This window comes from Condylura cristata, unplaced genomic scaffold (genome assembly GCF_000260355.1).
Source record: "Condylura cristata isolate star-nosed mole 26May11 unplaced genomic scaffold, ConCri1.0 scaffold00020, whole genome shotgun sequence".
NCBI lineage: Eukaryota > Metazoa > Chordata > Mammalia > Eulipotyphla > Talpidae > Condylura > Condylura cristata.
The window spans coordinates 25,740,540-25,761,786 of record NW_004567121.1 but is presented as its reverse complement, the minus strand read 5'-3'; the positions used below and the strand labels follow the sequence as shown (position 1 = coordinate 25,761,786).

The 21,247-nt window shown below is 39.3% G+C and overlaps 1 protein-coding gene across 1 annotated transcript in view; it reads left to right on the top strand.

Moving 5' to 3' along the window:
- Window positions 1-2,232: 2,232 nt before the first annotated feature.
- The window catches only part of WDR43 (WD repeat domain 43), a 41,973-nt gene continuing 22,958 nt past the window's right edge, over window positions 2,233-21,247 (top strand). Inside the window, exons 1-5 of the mRNA XM_004686327.2 lie at window positions 2,233-2,508; window positions 9,464-9,601; window positions 13,366-13,487; window positions 17,624-17,744; window positions 18,542-18,681. Coding sequence (XP_004686384.2) covers window positions 2,239-2,508; window positions 9,464-9,601; window positions 13,366-13,487; window positions 17,624-17,744; window positions 18,542-18,681 — 791 coding nt within the window. The 5' untranslated portion in view covers window positions 2,233-2,238. The remainder of the gene's footprint in view (window positions 2,509-9,463; window positions 9,602-13,365; window positions 13,488-17,623; window positions 17,745-18,541; window positions 18,682-21,247) is intronic.

Genomic DNA, 21,247 nt, shown 5'->3' with positions numbered 1-21,247 from the left:
GGGTGATTTGGTGATGGGAAACCCGCGGGGATTACAATTGAGATGGAAAAAAAATGTGCAAAATGATGTAAAATTAAACTTTTGTAATAATAAAAATAATTAAAAAAATTAAATCACTGCTTTTGAAGGTATACATTAATACTCTAATCTGTGCTTTCAAAAACTGCAAACACCATCATCAGGATTTTTACCTTTCAATCTTAAAAAAAAATTCACTCACAAATGAAAATGGAAAAACTTTCAATAGTTGATTTCTATCCCCTATTTTTTCCATTTTATGCCTCAGTTTTATCTGAAAAAAAAAAAGAGAGATAAGGCTGTTGTAAGGAATAAATAAACTACTACACATAGTAGAGCAAGTGAATAAAAAACTTTTATTGTATATTTACAACTATCAAATGTGTAACAGTAGCTCAGATCTTACTTCACATAGATTTATAAATGCTGAAAAATCCCTAAAAGACTTGTCTATATTTTTCTGCATTTTCTCATCTCCCTTTTTTAAATTTCTACCCTTCAATATTAAAAATACTTTTGAAAAGTCATTGATGACTTGGATCTTGCTAAATTGACTTATTTCTCAGTCATCATCTTACATTTCCAAGAATTAACATGGTCTCTTAAAAATATTTATTTGTATATTATATTACTGTTCATTTTTGTGACGTGGTCTTCTTGATCAAGTCTTGCTTTTGAAATGTTTATAAAAAATTCAGTTTCAGGGCAGTCACTCTCCTGGGCTTTTATACTGACTCATTATTACCCCTTTTTAATTTTTGCTGCATTCTGTTCTTCCTGACCTTTGTAAATTGGTAGAGTTTGGGACTAAGTTTTCTTCCTTATTTCCCACTCATCATGGTCTGATCAATCACAGTTTCAAAAACATTTGTATGCTAATGCACCTGACATTTCTATCTCTTCATGTATCTGACTTCCTGCTGAAAAACTCTACTTGGATGCTTAATGGGCATCGCAAACTTGTACAAACAGAACTCTTGATTTTGACTCTACTCAAAGCCGCTTCTCAATTCACTATTCACTTACCTGCTTGGGTTTTAGTCATCCTTCAATCGAGTCTTTGCTTTACTCATGACAATTGGTAAATGCTGTTAGACTTATTTATTTAGTTATATTAATTTATGCATACAAGAACGGGGGGGTATAGGACAGAGGTACAGGAATGAGAGAATTCAACAAAGAGAGTGGGGAGCAGAAAAGTCAGATATACTGAAATACACTGCTGAGGGGCGTAGTGGTGAGACAGGGGAGGTCTGCTGTGCCATGTGGGTCACCTCCCTGGCCAGGGATCAAACTCATGCAGCAGTGGCTGGTGATAGTTTGAGTGCTGAGACTTTAAACCCTGCACAACTGGGGGTGACCAGTGCTGTTAGCTTTAACTTCAGATATATTTGGAATCTGATCACTTCTCACCTTTACTGCTTTCAGGAGTTTGACCTGCCAGTCCTTTTGTCTTGTTTCTGCATTCATTCTTATCTTCTACAGTCTCCATCAGCTTCCAGGGGGCAGCAGGTCTACCATGCCAAATGGATCAACTCCCTGGCTGGGGATCGAACTTGTGCTGTGGTGGCTTTGGAGAGCTTCATAGAGCTGTGCTTTAACCCTCTGCGTTACCAGGCAGGCCCACAACTACTCATTTTCCAAAATGCCTGTTGAACATAGGAGAGGAGCTGCCTCTCGTCACTTGGGTGACTTATTGGGAATTGGTAGTTTCAGTGGAAAGGTGAGGGTGGTGTTTTTCTTTTTACTTCCAGGCAATCAGCTTTGTGTGGTCTCAACAACATCTGGCCTTAGTTGAGTCAGAATGCATACATCTGGTGAATTAAGGCGACAGAAAACATTGTCTGTTGGGTGCATTAACATGGGATGAATTGAGGAAATAAAAAGGAGTAAGTGGCGAGAGTTGTTTCAGTGGTGTAATTATAAATGAAGCTTCTTTTTGAACCTTTACTTCAATCATATTATTGGAAAGAAAAAACAACCCTTTTTCTTTCTTTCTTTTTTTTTTTTTAAAGGAACTGTCCTGCTCTGAAGGCAACATTCACTTTCCCACACAAGTCTCTTCCCACCGCCTCACAAATTAGTTTTGGGTCCACCGAGCCACCGTCCACAGGCTGGACGAACCCAACGCTCGCGGGCGTTGCGAAGAGCCACGCCCCCAACTCCCAGAGCCCTTCCATTCCACTTCCTTCCTCCAGGTCCCGCCCCGCACCCGTGCGCATGCGCATGGACGAACACGTGGCTACCGCGAAGGCAGGAGCAGCAATGGCGGCGGGTGGCGGCGGTGTTGCGGACCCCCTGTCTCCGGCGGGGGTCCCTTGCGCCTTCTCCCCGCAGAGCCAGGCCTACTTCGCCTTGGCGTCTACGGACGGCCACCTGCGGGTGTGGGAAACAGGCAACAACCGGCTGCACCAGGAGTACGTGCCTTCCGCGCACCTCAGCGGTACCTGCACCTGCCTGGCCTGGGCGCCCGCGCGGCTGCAGGCCAAGGTAAAGCGAGCGGGGCGGTGGGGGGCGGGCGCCCACTTGGTCTGGGTCTTGCCTCCGCCTGACGCGGCGGCGCGTGACCCGCCTCGCGCTTGGCTGTCGGCCGCCCGGGGCGAGGAAGCTCGGAACGTGGCGGCAGCATGGATTGGGCCCACGCCGTCGGTCCCGTGTGCGGCCTGTCCCCAGGGCATTGGAAGAGGGCGCGGTTGGGCCCTCTGAGCCTTGGACCTGAGCCCTGTCGGCGGGCTCCATGTGGTCGTCGCCCCGCGCCCGGCTGTCGCCATGTTCGCTGAGGCCCCCGGCCCTCCAGGGGCGGCTTCCTTCGGCCAGGCCTGGCTCTTCAGCGTGCGTTCTTCAGGCTCGGGCTTTTGACAGAGCCCCATCTTGAGGGTCTACTACTTTTCTACGACCCCCGACCCAGTTTATCGACTTCTGCCCCGGGTGGTTGGAATGAACTAGTCTGTTTCTTGCTTCCGGAATACCCCCCCCCCCCGCCAACCTCCGTCACCCACCTTGGGTGCTGGCTCACCACGTGTTCTCTTCCACGTTCCGGACGTGGACTATTCCTGAGAAATGGGCTGTCCCAGGCTGGTCTCCATTCTCTCTTAAACATTCCTGCGTGCTTATTTTTACATCTCAGTTCTCCCTTTATATGGCCTCCCCTCCCTCCCTCACCCCTTCCAAAATCTGAAGTCTGCATTAAGATGTGAAGATGAAGTGAAGCACTTTGACATGAGTCTAGTGACGTTTTTCTTAAGATGCTGAGTTAAGGAAGGCGTTTCACTATTAGGGACCCGTCTCAGGTAAGATCCCATTCACTGTGGAGTCAGCACTACACTCAGGCACGTGCTGACTGCAGGCAGTATAGGGTAGTCACCAAATCACTCCAGAGTGATACATTTGGAATCCGGTATTGTGAGGTGTGTGACATTTAGCTGAAATCATGTGTGAAGCCTCAAAAGCTGGTATTTAGATCTTTTAAGGACTGGGGAACTTTCTGCTGAATTTTAAAGATTGCCAATAAGGATACATTTAATTAGTTATGTTTTGAGAGTATTTTCAGGTATTCACAGATTTAAAGCTGGATCTCCATAGTTTTTAGATGAAGTGAACAAACTGACCAGCAAAAGGAACCTTGCCCGAGTGGTCTCTAGCATAAAATTTGGACTTTTTGAAAATATAGTTGTCGTTAAAATTGCAGTACTCTGCACATTTTTGCTTTTCAGAGTTTTCTGTTTGCCTTATAACAGTGCTGTAAAGTGATATTACTGATATTGAGTTTATTAAAATACTGAAGGGAAATAAGGAGCAATGGTTAAGTTATACACACAGACCTATGTTTTAGTGTTTATATTTGAATCCAGACTTTGCCTCGTGATAGAAATTATGCTTCTGATTCACCATTTGTAAAATGGGTTTAATAGTACCCACTTCATTGGGTGATTGTGGAAATTTAATGTATTTAACAGTGAATGAAGCATTTTGATTAGTTCTTGGTGATTAAGTGCTGCATGTGTTGGTTGTTACTAGAACTTACGTTTGGCTAGTCCTTCAAGTTAGAGAAGGAGAAACTTATTACTTTGTTCAGGAAGAAAAATAGATGTTCTGCAAAATTAAGCAACTTGTATTAAACCAAAAATGGAATCAGAATTAGAATTAAGATTTTTAGAGTATAGTACTCTACTATCTGCAACAAATAGTTTAAATGTTAGGCTGGCAAGATTTTGTGACTCACTTTGATTATCTGTTCTTAGCCATACATATGTCTCAAGAATAAAAGTTTGGGATTATATGTAACACTGATAGAGAGATAATCTGGATTTTGTTTCATAAACAGCATTTTTTGCTTTTGTCACACTGAACAAACATATCACTTAATATGTTTGAGGGCCCTCATTGAAAAATGAGAGTTGAGTACCTTAAAGTTTTTGTGGGATCAGAATCCTTTTGCTTTTATGCTTTGATTTTAGTCAAACGACTGAAATTAATTGCACTTATATTACATTAATTTACAAAAACTAATTATGAATCAGATATTAGGAAGATGAAATGACTTGAGCAATACCTTAATAAGCTATAAAATGGGTTGTTGGAAAAGTCATGATACCTTTTTTTTTGAAATGTCCTTCAAAGAACAAGTTTGTCATGATTTTTCCAACAACCTGACACTGTCACCCGAGATCTAGAGCTCAGAATTGGGAAGAACATGGAGCTATCCAGTCCTTATCACTTTGGGATTAGTTTTACTTGAAAATAGGGAGTGAGACAGAATTCCTAGGTTAAAACAAACTTCTCCTACATTATGGTGTACATTGAAAAGTCCTGTGAATTTTAAATACAGCAAATGTTTTGTTTTGTAGCAGCCTCTCCAACTTTTCAAGTCATTTGGTTATGACCTTTGCCACTTAAGTTTTAAGAAGCTCTTGTCAAAACACTCCTTTTATTCTACATCTTTGGGGGCTTTAGAGTATGAGTCCCCAAAAAGATGTTATTCTGAAGCCTGCGATCTGACATAAATAAACATGGAGTGGAGATTATACTAAATAAGGGTTCTTGGGGCTAAAGGGAATCGATGTGCCTGGTGCAGCCTGACCTGCTGTGTAGTATGTACTCCGTTGAAGTTGGTTGTTACTGAATGAGTCGGAGAGTTCTGTATGGGTATTGCTTACCACTTTACTGCTACATTTCTCAGTGTAATTCAGCTTATGAGTATCTTATGGCTGGCTCTTCAGTAGTTAGCATTTGCCACCCAAGGACAATGTTTAGTGATGTTACTCTTAGCAAAGGGGAAAAAACAAATTGGTGCTTGATTTCTTGAGTAACAGAAATTAAATATGGTTAGTAAGTGTTTGAAAAATTTGATTGTTCTTCCTTGTTATAATATGGTTACTTTGCATTTATGCCACAGTAGTTTTTCCAGGGTTATACAAATTATGTAACTGAGTATTCTGCTTGACCGGTGGAGCCTGGGGAAAGAGGATCCCTAACATGAAAAAAAAAAGCAAGGAGACAAGTGGATGGGCTTGGATGCTGCTTTCAGGTCACCTCAGTTTGTATGTGAACAGGCTAACGTGGGAAATGATAGGCTAGTCACATAGTAAGTGACTGAGCTTCCTAGGGGTTGAGCTAGCTACTGCATTGCTCCCTTAAATTTTGAAAATTGTTCTTTTCCTCCCTGATTGCTGTAGCACCCTGGAAAACAGACCTTGCCTTCATTGGCTACCACAGTAAAGGCATTTATGCTGGTATGTTGTCACTGTGGCTTGGATGGCTCCACAGCTTACTGCTCATTCAGCAAAACAGGTGGCATTCCACATGATGGCCAGAGCAAGCACAGTGCTATCAAGGATGATTCTAGGAAAAATTTGAATGAAGTATCATGTAACACAATCCAGTGTGGTGCCATCTCTCCAGTATTTTGTCTTCAGAAGGGACAATTTGCAGATAAGACTACCATTGGGCATAACAGATGTTCCTACGTGTTCAAATTTAATTAGTTTTGCAACAAAGGCTATATAGTTTGTAAAATGCACACATTTCTGTCCACTTACCCATGAACCTTAAACATGCCAGAGTGAATGACAGTTACGGTACACCAAGAATGGCATAGGAGACATATTGCAGAATGAAATTTGAAACTTTGCCATAATTACCAGTCTAAAGGTCACTATTTTTTAAAAGTAGGTTTTTATCTATTAGTGGATTGCAAAATAGATTCAGTGGATTATGACAGCATTAAAGCTATGTAACAAAGTATCAAGAGTGCGCTTTGCTTGGTAAGAATGTTTTTCTATAAATGTTGTTTCAAACACATGTACATGTTGAGTATGGAGTCTGTAGAACACTTCTTACTCAGGGGTATCAGTATAAAGTTATTCCTTATTGATTGATTCAGATTTCTCATCAAGATTTTCTTGTTCTGCCTTCACATCTATATTACTTCTTCATTCAGATTCTCACTTGACTTTCTGATTACCTTTGGATCAGTGCTGATAAGATGTCATCTAATCCATGTTGATTTTTATCACTTAGTATTGTCACCTCTTCATGTTTGAAAAGACTTAATATAAGAAATCACGATCATTTTGGTCTTCATTCCTGGTACCTTTAGGAACTCATTCTCTAGTCACAATTTTTTAACTTACCTTTTTCATTACTTTATATGTAATATTTGAATTTATAGTTAATGTACACATGACATTGTGTTAGGCATGTTGGAGGAAATAAAGCTGAATATAAAATAGGGCCTCCTATCAGCAGTCACCGCAGCATGAGTTCCATCCCCAGCCAGGGAGCTGACACACATGGTGCAGCAGACCTCTCCTGTCTCACCCACTGCTCACTACTACAGTGTATTTCAGTCACTCCATCTGTTTGGCGTCCCACTGTCTTTGGTCAATCCTCTAACTTGCCTCCCCCCCCCGCCGCCCCACACCTCTGGCCTGCACCCCAGCTCTTGCATGAATAAAGGAATAAAATAAATCTTTTTTGATGATACTTGATGTGGGCCTGAAATGGATATGTTTTGAACCAAATGAAAGTTGGAGTGAATGGGGGAAGGCCCCTCTTACTGGCCAGAAAAACAAAAAGTGGGAAAGTCTTTGTGATTAGGGAGCATACAATAAGGGTGCAATTGGCAGCAGGACTGGGAAATGTGGGGTGGAGGCAGATTATGGGTGCCTTGGAATGCCAGAGTTGAGGAATTACTGAAGTTCTTGTTCACAGGAATGACTGGTTCAGATAAAAAGTGCCAGCAAACTTCTGTCATAGTTTCTAATGAGTAGCACCATACTCATGGTTTCAGAAATATTTTGCAAGATGGCAATATTTAAAATACTAGGTTTCACCAAAATGGACTAACTTTTGGACATTCTTCTCTTGCTGAGTGGCAACTTTTTTTTAAAGCAATCGTCCAACTCTGAGGAAATATGCATTAAGTAATTGATGTATTTAGATTTAGACCAGTGAACGTCAAATTGTACTCCTGCTTGCTTCTGCTTACTTCTCCCAAAAGAATAGATTTTACTGTTAGGGGAAATCAGGATTTGAATATGTAGGGGTTTAATAGCTTTTTAAAAATACTTATTTACTTATGCCTCCAAAACTGGGTTACAGGCCAGAGGTATGGGGAGTGAGAGGATTCACCAGAGACAGAGTGGTGAGCAGAACAGGCAAATGCAATGAAATACACTGCTGAGGGGAGCCACGAGCAGGTCAGGAGAGATCTGCTTCGCCATGTGGTTCACCTGCCTGTCTGGAGATTGAATTTGTGTTGTAGTGGCTGCTAGTAGCTTAATAGGGCTGAGACCTTGTGCCACCAGGGAGGCCCTTGTTAAATCTTTTTTGTTATTGACTTGAAGGAATCAAATTTTGCAAATGTAACATCCTCATAAGATAACTAAAAGAAAATGGAAAGTTTGTAAATCCATTTGATAAATTCTTTCTGCGCTGGGTAACAACATAGTTTTCATGGATGGTTTTGGGTTGGATAAACTTTTATATATCCTGTAATTGTATGTAGAGGAAGATCTTGGGCTGTTGAGAAAATGTTTTCTTTCCTGTGTTATTGGTCTGTTCTGAACTAAAAGAATCATTACTTCTTTATGCTGAAATGTAGACTAGCAAGTGTTAACCTAAAGTCAAAAAGGGCCTCCCTGGTGGCACAGGAATTAAAAGTCACACTACTATCAAACTATAGCCAGCTACTGAGAGGTGACCCACTTGGCGCAGCAGACTTCTCCTGTCTCCCCTGCTGCTCCCCTCAGAGTGTTTATCAGTCATTCTTCCTATTCTGCTCCCCACTCTGTCTCTGGTGAATCCTCTCACTCCCCTGCACCTCTGGCCTACACCCCAGTTCTTATATGCATACATTAAAAAAAAAATCTTCCCCCCAAATGTCATAAATATGGAAGAGATGAAATTATAAGTAAAATTGCATCATTATGAATTCTGATTTGGAACTCTGAGGTTGTGATCACTGATTGCCTTTTGATGGATACATAGGAGCTGCTGATACCATTTGACATATAAATATAAATTAAGAAGTCTTGGGCCCTCCCTGCACAGCAGCACTATGAAGCTTTCCGCAGCCACCGCAGCATGAAGTTCCATCCCCAGCCAGGGAGCTGATCCACAGGGCACATCAGACCTCTCCTGACCCGCCTGTTGCTCCCCTCAGCAGTGTTTTTCAGTCAGTCTGCCTGTTCTGCTCCCCACTCTGTCTCTGGTGGGTCCTCTCACATACCCCCACCCTCATCTCTGGCCTGTACCCCTGTTCTTGAATGCATAAATAACTAAATCTTAAAAAAAAAAAAAAAAAAAAGCCTTGTGGATTTGACTTGTATTCGATTGAGACTTGTCTCTCAAGAGTCATTAGAACCCCCACCACAGTGTAGCTTTAGACTATCACGAGCAATTTCTCTAGTGTGCTCTCTGCTGCTCAACTTGCTACGACTGTTTTTTGGATGAAATTGAAGTAAATGCATTTTTATCAAAATAAGAAAATATTTGCATCATGTTTCCTGAAAACTAGGAGTGCAAGAAATATTAGGAGGAATGATGGGGATGTTTGGCTTCTGCTTGGGATGCTTCCTTTGGACCTGTCAAGAGTGGTTGGCCTCTGAGAAGTGGGAGTGGCAGTGAGGCTGCTTGTTGGTTCCTGTGGAGAAAATGCCAAGAGCATACTGAGCTTTCCTATTTGTACCTTCTGTCCAGAGAGGCAGGAGACAGAATTATGAACATCTTCTCTTCCCATTGGGTGATTTTTATTTTAGTAGTGAGAAAGAAATCATGTGAGGTTCATTCTTGGGTTCCTTTTTTTTTTTTAAAGTATCTCTTAGAGCACTTGCTTTCCTTTTGGGGGCCTTTGGGGCCTTGAAAGGAGAAAAAGAGCATTGCATTTATGCATTACTGATGTTTCATTGTTTGAAAGTAAAATGTCTTTTTTTTTTCTCCCTAGGAAAGTCCCCAGAGGAAAAAAAGGAAATCAGAAGCTATAGAAACAAGTAACCAGATTGATTTGTTGGCGCTTGGTACAGCAGTTGGTAGTATTTTATTATACAGTACAGTAAAAGGAGAATTACACAGTAAATTAATAGTAAGTATATGTGCGCATGCATATTTTAGTATGAACAAGATATGACATGGAAGCTGATTTTTAGAAGTGAAGCAGTTCTGGCTGTGCTCTAGTGTCTATACTATAGGGGCATCTTTCTGCACTTTCTACAGTTAAAATTCTGAATAGTATTTTAACAGTAGCATTTGATGATAGCTAAGGTAATTAACAGGTCAAAAATGAGCAATTGTTGAAAGGTTTAAAAGAAGAGGTAAAAGAAATCTAAGCATTACAGATAAGAAAGGAGCTCAGTTAAGATCTTGCTGAAACGCAGCTTTTGAGCAGCTGTTGCTCTTGCTTGCTGCTTCTGTCTCTTGAGGAGGGGCCACTAGCTGATTCCTGGTGTCTCTGAAGGGAGGTGATGACACTGATTCTCCAGGTTCTAGAAAAATTACATATTGGGTCCTGTAGCCAGAAGCATTATTACTGCTGGGGTGAAACAGGTTGATGCAGACAGAGACAGAGGAGGAACAAGTCCCTTGTTCTTCTTCCAGGTTGGTCTCCTTCTAGCATCTCCTATTGGTAGAACTTACTAACAACTCGGTTGGCAAAACCGTGCGGTAGAGTCAGACCTCAGCATCACAGCAGAGAAAGGGAGGGCTAGGTGCTGTAAGAAAGTAACTTAACTGGCGTAATTGTTGGAGACATTGACTATTACAGTGCTCATTAGATTCCTCTGTAAGTAGGAATAAAACAAGTATCCACTGATAATTTGGAACTAAATTTAAGAAAAGATAAAACTTACACCTGAATCTATCACTCAGATCCTCTGTTTAGTACAAAGCACATTTCTTTGCTTTATGTATATGTCTAAAAAATATAGTTGGGTTCTTGCTTGGAATTAATGAATCAAAGGGTTTGAGTGTTAGGCTGCTTATACATAATACATTTTCCCAAAAGTTTACTAATTGTACTTATGCCAGAAGTGGAAGGAGGATAGTGCATGAATTTTAGTGGTAGTATTGCCACCACTGACTACCTCCATCAGATAACTGTAGCACAGGCCCTCCCTGCCTTCCCTAGTGGTGTAGCACTATGAAGCCTTGGCAGCCACTACAACACAAGTTCGATCCTGGCCGGAGAGCTGACCTACATGGTGTGACAGACCTCTCCTGACCTGCCTTCTGCTCCCCTCAGCAGTACATCTCCCTGTTTCTGCTTCTCATTCTGTCTCTGGTGAATCCTCTCATCCCCATCACCTCTGGCCTATACCCTCTACTTGTGTGCATAGATAAATCTTTAAAAAACAAAACAAAGTGCTTGCTTCGGCAGCACATATACCAAAATTGGAACGATACAGAGAAGGTTAGTATGGCCCCTGCGCAAGGATGACACGCAAATTCGTGAAGCATTCCATATTTTTAGTTTCTGCATCCTGAGTTGGTGGAAGATGCTAAATTGACAAGATTGGTATTTTAAATAAACATCTGTCTATAACAAATAAAACAAAACTGTAGTACTAATAAAATCCCAGGTAATTTGGCAGGTGGAAAATTTTAATCTGATTTTAAATCTGCATTTAAAATTGTGTTTTTATGTTAAAGATAAAAGCATGCAAAAACTGTAAAAACAAAGCAGTCACACCACTCTTGTGAGCGGGTGTTCTCTGTCTCTCTGTATATAGCTAAAAGGGAATTTCCTTTTATACTTCCTCGCTCCTTTTCTCCAACCTGAGTATGGAATCACACAGGCTATTCTGCTGTGGTTCGTAGCTTGTCCTTTGATTCGGTCAGTTCTTTTGTGGTCAGCAGGTACCTAGATGTCTATAGTATAATAACTGCTTTACTTGACTATTGCTGATAGAGCCTGAATTCCTGTTAAATAATTTCAACACCTTACAGGATTCTACACAAATTTCTTTTTTTTTTTTTAAGATTTTTTATTTATGCATATAAGACCTGGGGTTTAAGCCAAAGGTGTAGGGGTTAGGGAGCTGTGAGGATACACCAGAGATGAGTAGGGAGCAGAACGGGCAGATCTCTTGAAATATATACTGCTGATGGAGCAATGAGCAGAAGAGGTCTGTGCCATGTGGGTTTAGCTTCCTGGCTGGCTGGAAAGCTTAACTCATGTGCAGTGGCTGGTTGGTAGCTCAGTAAATGCTGTGTCTTTAACACTTGTGTCACCAGGGAGGCCCTGTACATAAATTTCTGTCAGGGAGTAAGTTTATTGAAATGGATCTAAGAGGGTCATTGTAAATGCTGGGATAGTGTGTTCAAGTAGACAGGGATCAAGCTTTGGACCTAGAATGTCTTGAGGTTAATCCTACTAATACGTGGTGCGGATAAGTAGTTTAACTTACCTATGAGATGAGTATATTACACATCCTACTTGATCATTTGAAAGTTAGAAGTGTATATTGAAAGTGGCTAGTAACAATATATTGTGATTGACATATATTTAATAACTGTTTTTTGAATGAGTAATGAATGACTGAATAGGCAGGTTGCTATATTGCTTTCCAAAAGGGCATACTAGCTTCTAGTAGTATATATATGTAAGCGCCATTTTTCACTACAAAGTAATATATTAAATTGCTGGATGAATATCTTGAAAATTTTACCTTGTTTTGCTTTGTTGCATTTGGATTAATAACTTTGAAGATAATGTATATTAATTATTATTATAATTATTTCAATGCATTTATCTGTTCATGTCTTTTGTTCATTTCTTTGTGTGTCCATAATATGGGAGTTAATTCTTTTCGTAGTATAGCTGATAGGAGCGGAACGAAAGTAACTAAAGTTAACATTTAAAAATACTTTTTCTTTCGAAGTGGGAGCAGTCCATTTGACACAAGTAGTGATTCATTTTGTGTATACTTAATTAATGTGAATTCAGGTAGAAAGTGAGTAAACCCAATTGCTTATAGAGTAGGTGATTTACCACGTCACTTAATGGAGTGAATTTGTCCTGGAATGTGTGTTAACTTAGGAGGCTTGGATTTGTTCTTCCTTGGTTGATATTTCCATTTCTGTTTCCCTTTGAATGAGTGAGCATCTTGGTATGCTGACTATATTTAAAGTATTTTTTATATAATCTGTTCCATAACACAAACAAGAGTGCCTGAAAACTAATTTCTTTATTGAGAGATGGAGTTTTGGTACTTTTTTTAAAGGGAGGTTTTCAAGGATGTTCTTCATTAGACATGATTTTTACTTTGAGTATTGATGCTAAATTCTTTAAAAATTTGATTTTTTAAAAGGTTTATTTATTCATACAAGAGCTGGGGTGTAGGTCAGAGGTGGGAGATAGGGGTGAGAGGATTTGTCGGAGACAGAGTGGGGAGCAGAACAGGCAGTTGTCTGAAATACACTGCGGAAGGGAGCAGCAGGTGAGACAGGAGAGATTTGCTGTGCCATGTGGGTCAGCTCACTGGCTGGGGGGGATATGCGGATAGCTTCATAGTGCTGCTGCTTAACCCCTTGTACAATGGCCCAGATTTTTTATTTTTCTAGTACACTCAAATGTTGAGCTTTTTGTCCCTGCTCATGAAGTATTTCATCATGAGTAGAGCTGGTATCTTTGGACTAACAAACATAAAACTTATGTTTTTCTAGCTGAGGTGAGGTTAATGATTTGATGAAGTCATAACTGACTTAATTCATTTTTATGTTGAATAATTAAAATGGATAAGTATAGGTTAAGACTTTTAAAGTTAGGTTAAGATGTAACATTTTATTTAACTAGTAGTAGACTTTATATTATGACAGATGAAAATTTTCTTTTTTTCCCCCAATATGCAGAGTGGTGGGCATGACAACAAAGTTAATTGTATTCAGTGGCATCAAGACAATGGCTGTTTGTATAGTTGTTCAGATGATAAGCATATTGTGGAATGGAATACACAGACATGCAAAGTAAAGTGGTAAGTGACTGATGGGTCTGTGGAATTGGAGGGATAATCTGATTACTGTTTGGGAATACATTTGAGTTTGGCAAATCAAAGCTGTATTGCCATAGGTGATGTCTGATATTGAACACATTGGGGACTGTTGACATTAGGAAGATTATAGTTTATTCTTGAGGAATTTTAAATCAGATTTCTAAGGTATGTAAACTGCTGTAGCTTTAGTTTATACACCGATTTGGATAAAAGAGGGAGGGAATTCTTTTGATAGCGAGGAAAGGTAATGGCAAGAACAAAGGCCAGGAGAAAGGGAAGTAAAGGATTTACTGGGAATTGAGTGGAGGGGCATGTTGGGTAGTGACTGTTGAGACAGTGGGCCCAAGTGTCCGTTACAGATAAAAATCACAGACAATTCTTGAAGTTCTAAGCTGTGATGACTAGGTGGTAGATGTTCAGTAAATGTGATGACTTGGGGCAAGTAGTCTGTTTTCCAGCACTGTAAAATCCATGGTAATAAGCTAACTCAAAAGCACAGGAGCCGGATCCCCACTGGTAGTTGTAAGATGTAAGAGTGGGAAGTAAGAATCAGTAACACGGGGAGACTGAGTGGCCAGAAGGACTTAGAGGTAGCTACTACGTCTTCAACTTGGTGAACTGATTGTCAGTAGTCATACAGTTAAGAAGACTTAGAGTCAAAAGGGGGAAATTTCAGTTTTTAGACAAGTTGATTTTGAAATACCAAGTGAAAGCCAAGATCCAGTAGATGAGGTGGTAATAGAGTGAGCTCAGGGAATAGGGGTATAGGCAGGTGAGTAATAAACAGTCTACCTAGAGGTGTAGTAGGTGTTTGTGTTACATTATCTGCAGCAGTTTCTGCATTGATGACTGTCAGAAATACTTGTGGGGCTTTCCACCACATCTGGTGAGGCCTGTTTAACTTTTTGTGTATGGAAGAGAGATCACAAAACTGGGCCTTTCATTCAGTGATTAATCCTTCTCAAGGCACTGTTTAGCACACATATGTTGTATTTAAAGGTGATTTTTTGTAAGGTTGGCTCTACAGTCAAGAAAATGCTGTCTCATAGTATTTATGCATCCACTTTCATTCTTGGCATTTTTATGCTGTTAGTCATTGATTCTGTTTTCCATTTTAGATACCATTCATTGATTTCTTACTGTGGAAGATGAGGATGAGCTCTCTTAGCCTTTTTTCCTTCCCATTCTCCCAGTATTATAGCCAACTTTTTGATTAAGCAGTATTTGTTGTTTATGATTACTTAAATACTTAAGCTGAACCTTAGGCTGTTCTAGGTTTATACTGTTTTTTTTTTTTTAAGATTTATTTATTTATTCATACAGAACTGGGGTACAGGCCAGAGTTGCAGAGGGTGAGAGGATTCACCAGAGACGGAGTAGGGAGCAGAACAGGCAGATCATGGAAGTACACTGCTGAGGGGAGCAGCGGGCGGGTCAGGAGAGGTCTGCCACGCCATGTGGATCTCCTCCGGGACAGGCGGGGATCGAACTCATGCGGAAGTTGCTTTAGCTTCTCAGTGCTGTGCTTTAACCCGCTGCGCCACCAGGGAGGGCCCTATACTGTCTTTTTTATAGTTGCCATAATGTTCAAGTTCTGCATATACCTGTAATTAATTCATTCTCGCTCCTGTAGTATCAGTCATCTCAGCAATTACTAGATGCATCAGTTAATTTTTTGGAGGCTTCCTCTCCATTTTCATTTGTTTGTTGGAGGACTCGATTGCCTTCTTTCAGGGTCTACTGAATCATCATATTGAAAATTCTCTTGTTAGATGGAACCTCATCTTGGATTCCATTTTTCTCTTTATTGGTTTACTCCCTTCGTTTGGTGAATTGATAGTTTCGCTTGTGCCCCATCATTGTTACTCTTCTGTCATAATTGATTGCAGTTTGAGGATATAGAATTTTAGGTTGGAAATAATATTTCCCATGGGATTTTGAAGCATTGGCCCATTGTTTTTTTTTTTTTTTTTTTAAGCTTTCAGGGTTATTTTTAGTATTCTGAAATACCCTGTGGTTTTTTACTTTAATGAGTTAGATTGGTACCTCTAGGGACCTTTAGCTATCAACTGGAAATTCATATCCTTTTTTTTCTTCCTGTATATTTGATAATCTTTATTGTGTTTTCCTTGATCTTTCTGTTCTACTATTGCAGTTATTTAGATATTGCATTCCTGAACTAGTCCTTAAACTTTCTTTTCTGCCTCTCATTTTTCCTTTTGTTTTTTTCTTGTATTACCTGGGAGATTTCCTCAATTTTATCAATCATATCTATGGAATTAAAAAGTTTCTCTTACTGGCCCTCCCTGGTGGTGCAGCGGGTTAAAGCACAGCACTGAGAATCTAAAGCCACTTCTGCATGAGTTCAATTCCCGCCTGCCCCGGAGGTGACCACATGGTGTGGCAGACCTCTCCTGGCCGGCCCGCTGCTCCCCTCAGCAGTGTACTTCGTCGATCTGCCTGTTCTGTTCCCCGCTCTGTCTCTGGTGAGGCCTCTCACCGCCCCTGAGCCTCTGGCCTGTACCCCAGTTCTGTATGCACAAATAAATAAAATCTTTAAAAAAAAAAAAGTTTCTCTTACCATATTTTTAACTGTTTATGTTCTCTATTTCTTTTTTGCTGGATTTTTTTTTTCAGTATATATTTTCCTCACTCTTTAAGGTATGAATTTTGGTTTTAAAGTTTTTTTCTCTTGTGGATATGTTTCAATTTGTTTGATTTTGGTCTCTTATGTCAAAGACATTCTTCAAATGATTGGATATCCTCGACTGCCTGATGATGGTATTGAAAAATTGGACATTAAAAATTTGATTGGAAGGCCTTTGTAGTTCTGTGACTCCATTGTTGGGCTTCGTTTGTAGGCGATTAATGACCTTTAAATGTCTGTTTATAGGTCATTTCTTTCTAGAACCACGTTGCTGGAAGGAATCTTAGGCCTTTTCACTCTAGTGTCTGTATCGATTTGATTTGGTATGTCTAGATAGAGCTTTGGGAGTGTTAACAGGTTCCTAGTGATGCTGGTGTAGCAGAGTTACACTCTGAGGTGCAGAGCTGTTACTGGGTGCAGGACTAGGGTGTGTGGGGTGGAGGAATGCAGTGGTGTTAGCTCTGCTGGCATTTTCAGAGGTAAGTGGGGAAGTAGATTAGAAGTTGACATGGGTGGGAATCATCAGTTAGATCAGTGATAAATGTTGAACAGTGAATATGAGAATTGATAAGAAACTGTCAAAAATGTTAGTAACGCAGCATTTCTCTTGACTACTACTGAGGTTGAGTGGGTTCCTACTTACCAACAGTCGTTTCTGTGTATTCTTTGTCTGGTTTTGAGTTCTTGAACTTGGAGCGATTTCTTGAATATAAAGAGCTATTTATGTATTCTAAATATTCATCATTTGTCTAAATTCTATCTCTGATGTTTTCTCCCAGAATTTTGGTTCTACTTTGAGACTTCATTTAGCAACTTTTTTGTGGATAATATAAAATAGGAATGTAATTTTTTTCGAATTGAGTAATTTGACATATTCTAATATAACTGACCGAACAGTATTCTTCCAACTTTAGAATTAACCTGTTCTGGTGATAAGAGTGATACTGTTTGTTGTTTTTAGTAAGTAAGTAGCAAAACTGTTACTGTAATAGCAATAAATTGCAAAGACTATACTGCTATTAATATTTGAGGTATTAGGAAGGCACCAGACTGTGCTCATCTATGTGGATTTGGGGTAGAATTAACCCATTTAATATGTAGCTTGAAGAATAGCTTGTGTTGCTAAGTAAATTAAAGCTCATTTCCAGAAGATGTAGGAGCCATAGTGGGATGTGATGAGGTCTAGCCAGCATGCTGCATTATGGATCATGGAATACACAACTAACTACTTCTGCTTTCCATTTTTGTAACACTTTCTCATCCATTTTTTACACCTTTTAGGAATCTTTATGTTATCAGGGAGGCTTTTCCTTAGTAATATTTCCAAAGTTAGTGGACATAAGCTTGAAGGAAATACAATGTGGAATAGAACTGTAGGTGCTATTTTTAATGCCTGATTTGCTTTTTGTTGCTTTAATCTGGATGGTTGTCTCTCCATTTATTAAGATACTTGTTTTCCTTCACAATACAGCAAATGGAAAGGTGACAATAGCAGCGTCAGTTCCCTGTGTATCAGCCCAGATGGAAAAATGTTGCTTTCAGCTGGTCGAACAATCAAACTATGGGTTTTGGAGACCAAAGAAATCTACAGAGTGAGTGACTCAAATTGGTTGTAAGCATATCAGTCATGTACAGTAAATTCAGAGAAAGGCAAAAGTCAGAGATGTAGACTATTTTATGGAAGCAGATTCTTCATTTTCAGGCATTTCAAGGAGTAGAATTAATAAATAAAAGTTAACCTCCCCAAACTCTTTATATATGTATCAGATTAATGAATAGATGCTGAATAACAACAATGCTGTTAAATAACTTAGATATGTCTGTTGCACATGCATTAATTGGAAAAGTAAATTGAAGAAATGCATGGAATTTGAATTAATTTCTGTAGTGGGCAATTGTTATGATGATTTTGATTTCTATTTTGCTTTCAGCACTTGGCACACTTGCAGTATTTAAATGGAAATTTAGTAATGCATAGTGAACGCACAAGGGGTTACTGAACATTTTGGTGCTATGATGATGCCTTAAGTTGTGGTTTCGACTCACTGAGAGTAAAATGAAGACCTACAATTCCTTGGCTGTGTCTGAGCACCCAAATACCCCTTTGAAAATGGATAAATTAAAGTGAATCTTAAAAAATGTGAGAAATAAAGATTGTGGGGATAAGTTCATGAGAGTTAGAAGGGACATCTAAATTTTCAGATTTTTAGAGGGAGTTTTAAGGAACTGAAAAGAATATAGCACAAATAACTTAAGTTTCACAGACTTAGATTTAATTGTTACTTTCAGTTTAGAGTTCAGATATACCATCATGTGTGATACATGGGATCTTAATTTTTGTTACTGTTCTATATCCATTCTCTTCTAAATGAGATTTAATTTTTTCTAGCACTTCACAGGACATGCAACGCCAGTTTCATCACTTATGTTCACTACTATTAGACCTCCTAATGAGAGCCAACCCTTTGATGGAGTTACTGGTCTTTATTTCTTATCTGGAGCAGTACACGACCGGTTACTTAATGTCTGGTATGTAGTCTGGTTTTGAATTTGGGAGTTAAATTTACCTTGAAAGAATTGGTCACAGCTTAGGTGGTTAATATAAATGATGAGTATGAGACTTGCTTTGCCTTGTTAACATTAGATTTACATTACTTGTAATAAAGAATTGTGTCTTCCTAAAAACAGTTCCTTAGGAGAAAAATTTAAAAGCATTGTATGCTAGAAGGTTCTCCATGCTTGCTTAGTGGTAGAGTCAATGAAACAATTTTTGCGACTGGGTAATTTCAAAGTAACTTTTCCCCTAAAACTGAAAAAAAGTTGAAATAAATGATGCCACTGGACCACTGCAGTAATGTCTATGTATTTGGTTCTAGACTATTGAGGACATGAAATTACTTGATTATGCCTGACCATTTGCAGAAACCATTTTTGCAGTAATTACTGTTAATAATTTCCTTTGAGCTACTTTAAAAGTAAAAAGTAATTTGACATTAAAGGGCCATCAAGTCTAAATTTAAGGAATATAAGGAATTTCTTGATTTTCCTATCTTCATTTGATGTTGGATTCAACTTTTTAAATCTGCTGTTCATGAAAAAATTAAATAGAAATTTAAAAACAGAAGTTGTTTCTCATCCAAATAATCAGTCGAGCATGTACTCTTGACTGGATAAAAGTTACTATGTATTCATACCAAGTAACACTGATAGAAAAGTGTGATCAAGCAGATAGGTAATCATTAAAGTAATTGTGTCAGGAGAAAGCTTATGAGGCCAAATATGAACTTTTGTTCACCTTTAAAGCCATTCATTGAGTGATGGTTCTCTGATTATGTCTCAGTCAATTGAAATTGGTTTTTCTGTTTGTGTTATTTGAGGAGCACCTAGTAAGATAATTTCTTTTAGTTTTAGAGGTTTTAACACTTAGATAAGAAATTAGTGTTGCTGAACACTTAAAATCTGTCACCAAAGTCTCCTGACATTACTGAGATGCTTCAATTGTGAATGCTTCACCTCTTAGACTTCCTAGAAAAGGGATCTCTAGCTACAAAATTCTTTGTGACAGACAAGTTGATTTCTGTTGTCTTAAAATCCTGAAAATAGTATGTATATACCTGGGACTTCCTAGTAACAGAATCAATTTTAAAAAACGAATGAAAAAGCCACACTGAGTCTCTGAAAAGACCATTTTTATGAAACTGCAAAAATTATGTGTTTTGGTAGGTAGAACAAGTCCTAAGTTTCCCTGAAGGTTACCTTTGAATGACACATTTTGCTAAGGAAATAACATTTAAAAACTCCCCTTTGCCATCCCAGTCTCCAGACTTGATGTTTGGGGCATATAGTTGTTTTGGACATTTGTGTCTTATGGACATACCTAGATGATACAATGTATTGTATATTTATTTTTTAAAGAAATTGTTGAATACTTTTCAAAGTGGTGAAACCATTTTACATTCTTACTGGCTGTGACAGAGTTCTGATGTCTTCACACCCTCACTGACACTTGAAGGGGTCATTTGCCATTCTAATATGTAATTGATAGCTCAGTATGGTTTGAATTTGTATTTCCTTAATGGTTATTGACTTTGAGAATCTTTCATGTGCTTATTTGCTTATCTGCTATCTGGATATGTTCTTTGATGACGTGTCTGTTCAAATATTTTGGCCTTTTTTTTTTTTACTGGGTTTTATTCTAAATATTAATCCTTTATCATAATTTATCAAATTTTTTTAGTCTGTGGCGTATGAGTGTGTGACACGCACATGCAGAAAAATTCCAGGGTATAGACCAGAGGTGCAGGGGGTGAGAGGCTTCATCAGTGGCAGAATGGGGAGCAGAACGGATGGACTGAGTGGTACACTGCTGAGGGGAGCAGTGGGTGAGACCAATGAGGTCTGCGGTACCATGTAGGTCAGCTCCCAGGCTGGGGATCAAACTCATGCTGCAGTGGCTCGAGGTAACCTTATAGTGCTGGCTGTTATAACCACTGCACCACCAGGGAGGCTTCCCATAGTAGTAATGGCACCCTGAAGTTCTCATCATCACTCATTTAGTGATACTGAAGTGACACTCCTCTTGGAAATACAGGGCTAGGCTCCCTTATAACTCTGGTCATACTTTGTTATCTGATTAATATATACGTTTTATGTCTGTTTCCATTTAAAGATATCTGAATATGTATAAATATGAATGCATGCATACAGTTTATTAACACTTTTACTATATGGCATATCAACTTTTTTTACTCTTAGGAGCATTGAACAACACCTTTAAAAAAATATTTATGCATACAAGAGCTGGGGTACAGTCCAGAGGTGCAAGGGGGGTGGTGAGAGGATTTACCAGAGACAGAGTAGGGAGCTGAACGGGCAGATGACTGAAAATAACACTGCTGAGGGGAGATGAGGGCGGGTCAGGAGAGATCTGCCACACCATGTAAGCCACCTCTCCCTGGCTGGGGCTCGAACTCATGCTGCAGTAGCTGTGGATAGCGTCATAGTGCTACACTTTAACCCGTTGTGCCATCAGGGTTAAAATGCACTTTTAATTTTAAAAGCATACACTTTCCTATTGTTTTGGGATTTTTTTTTT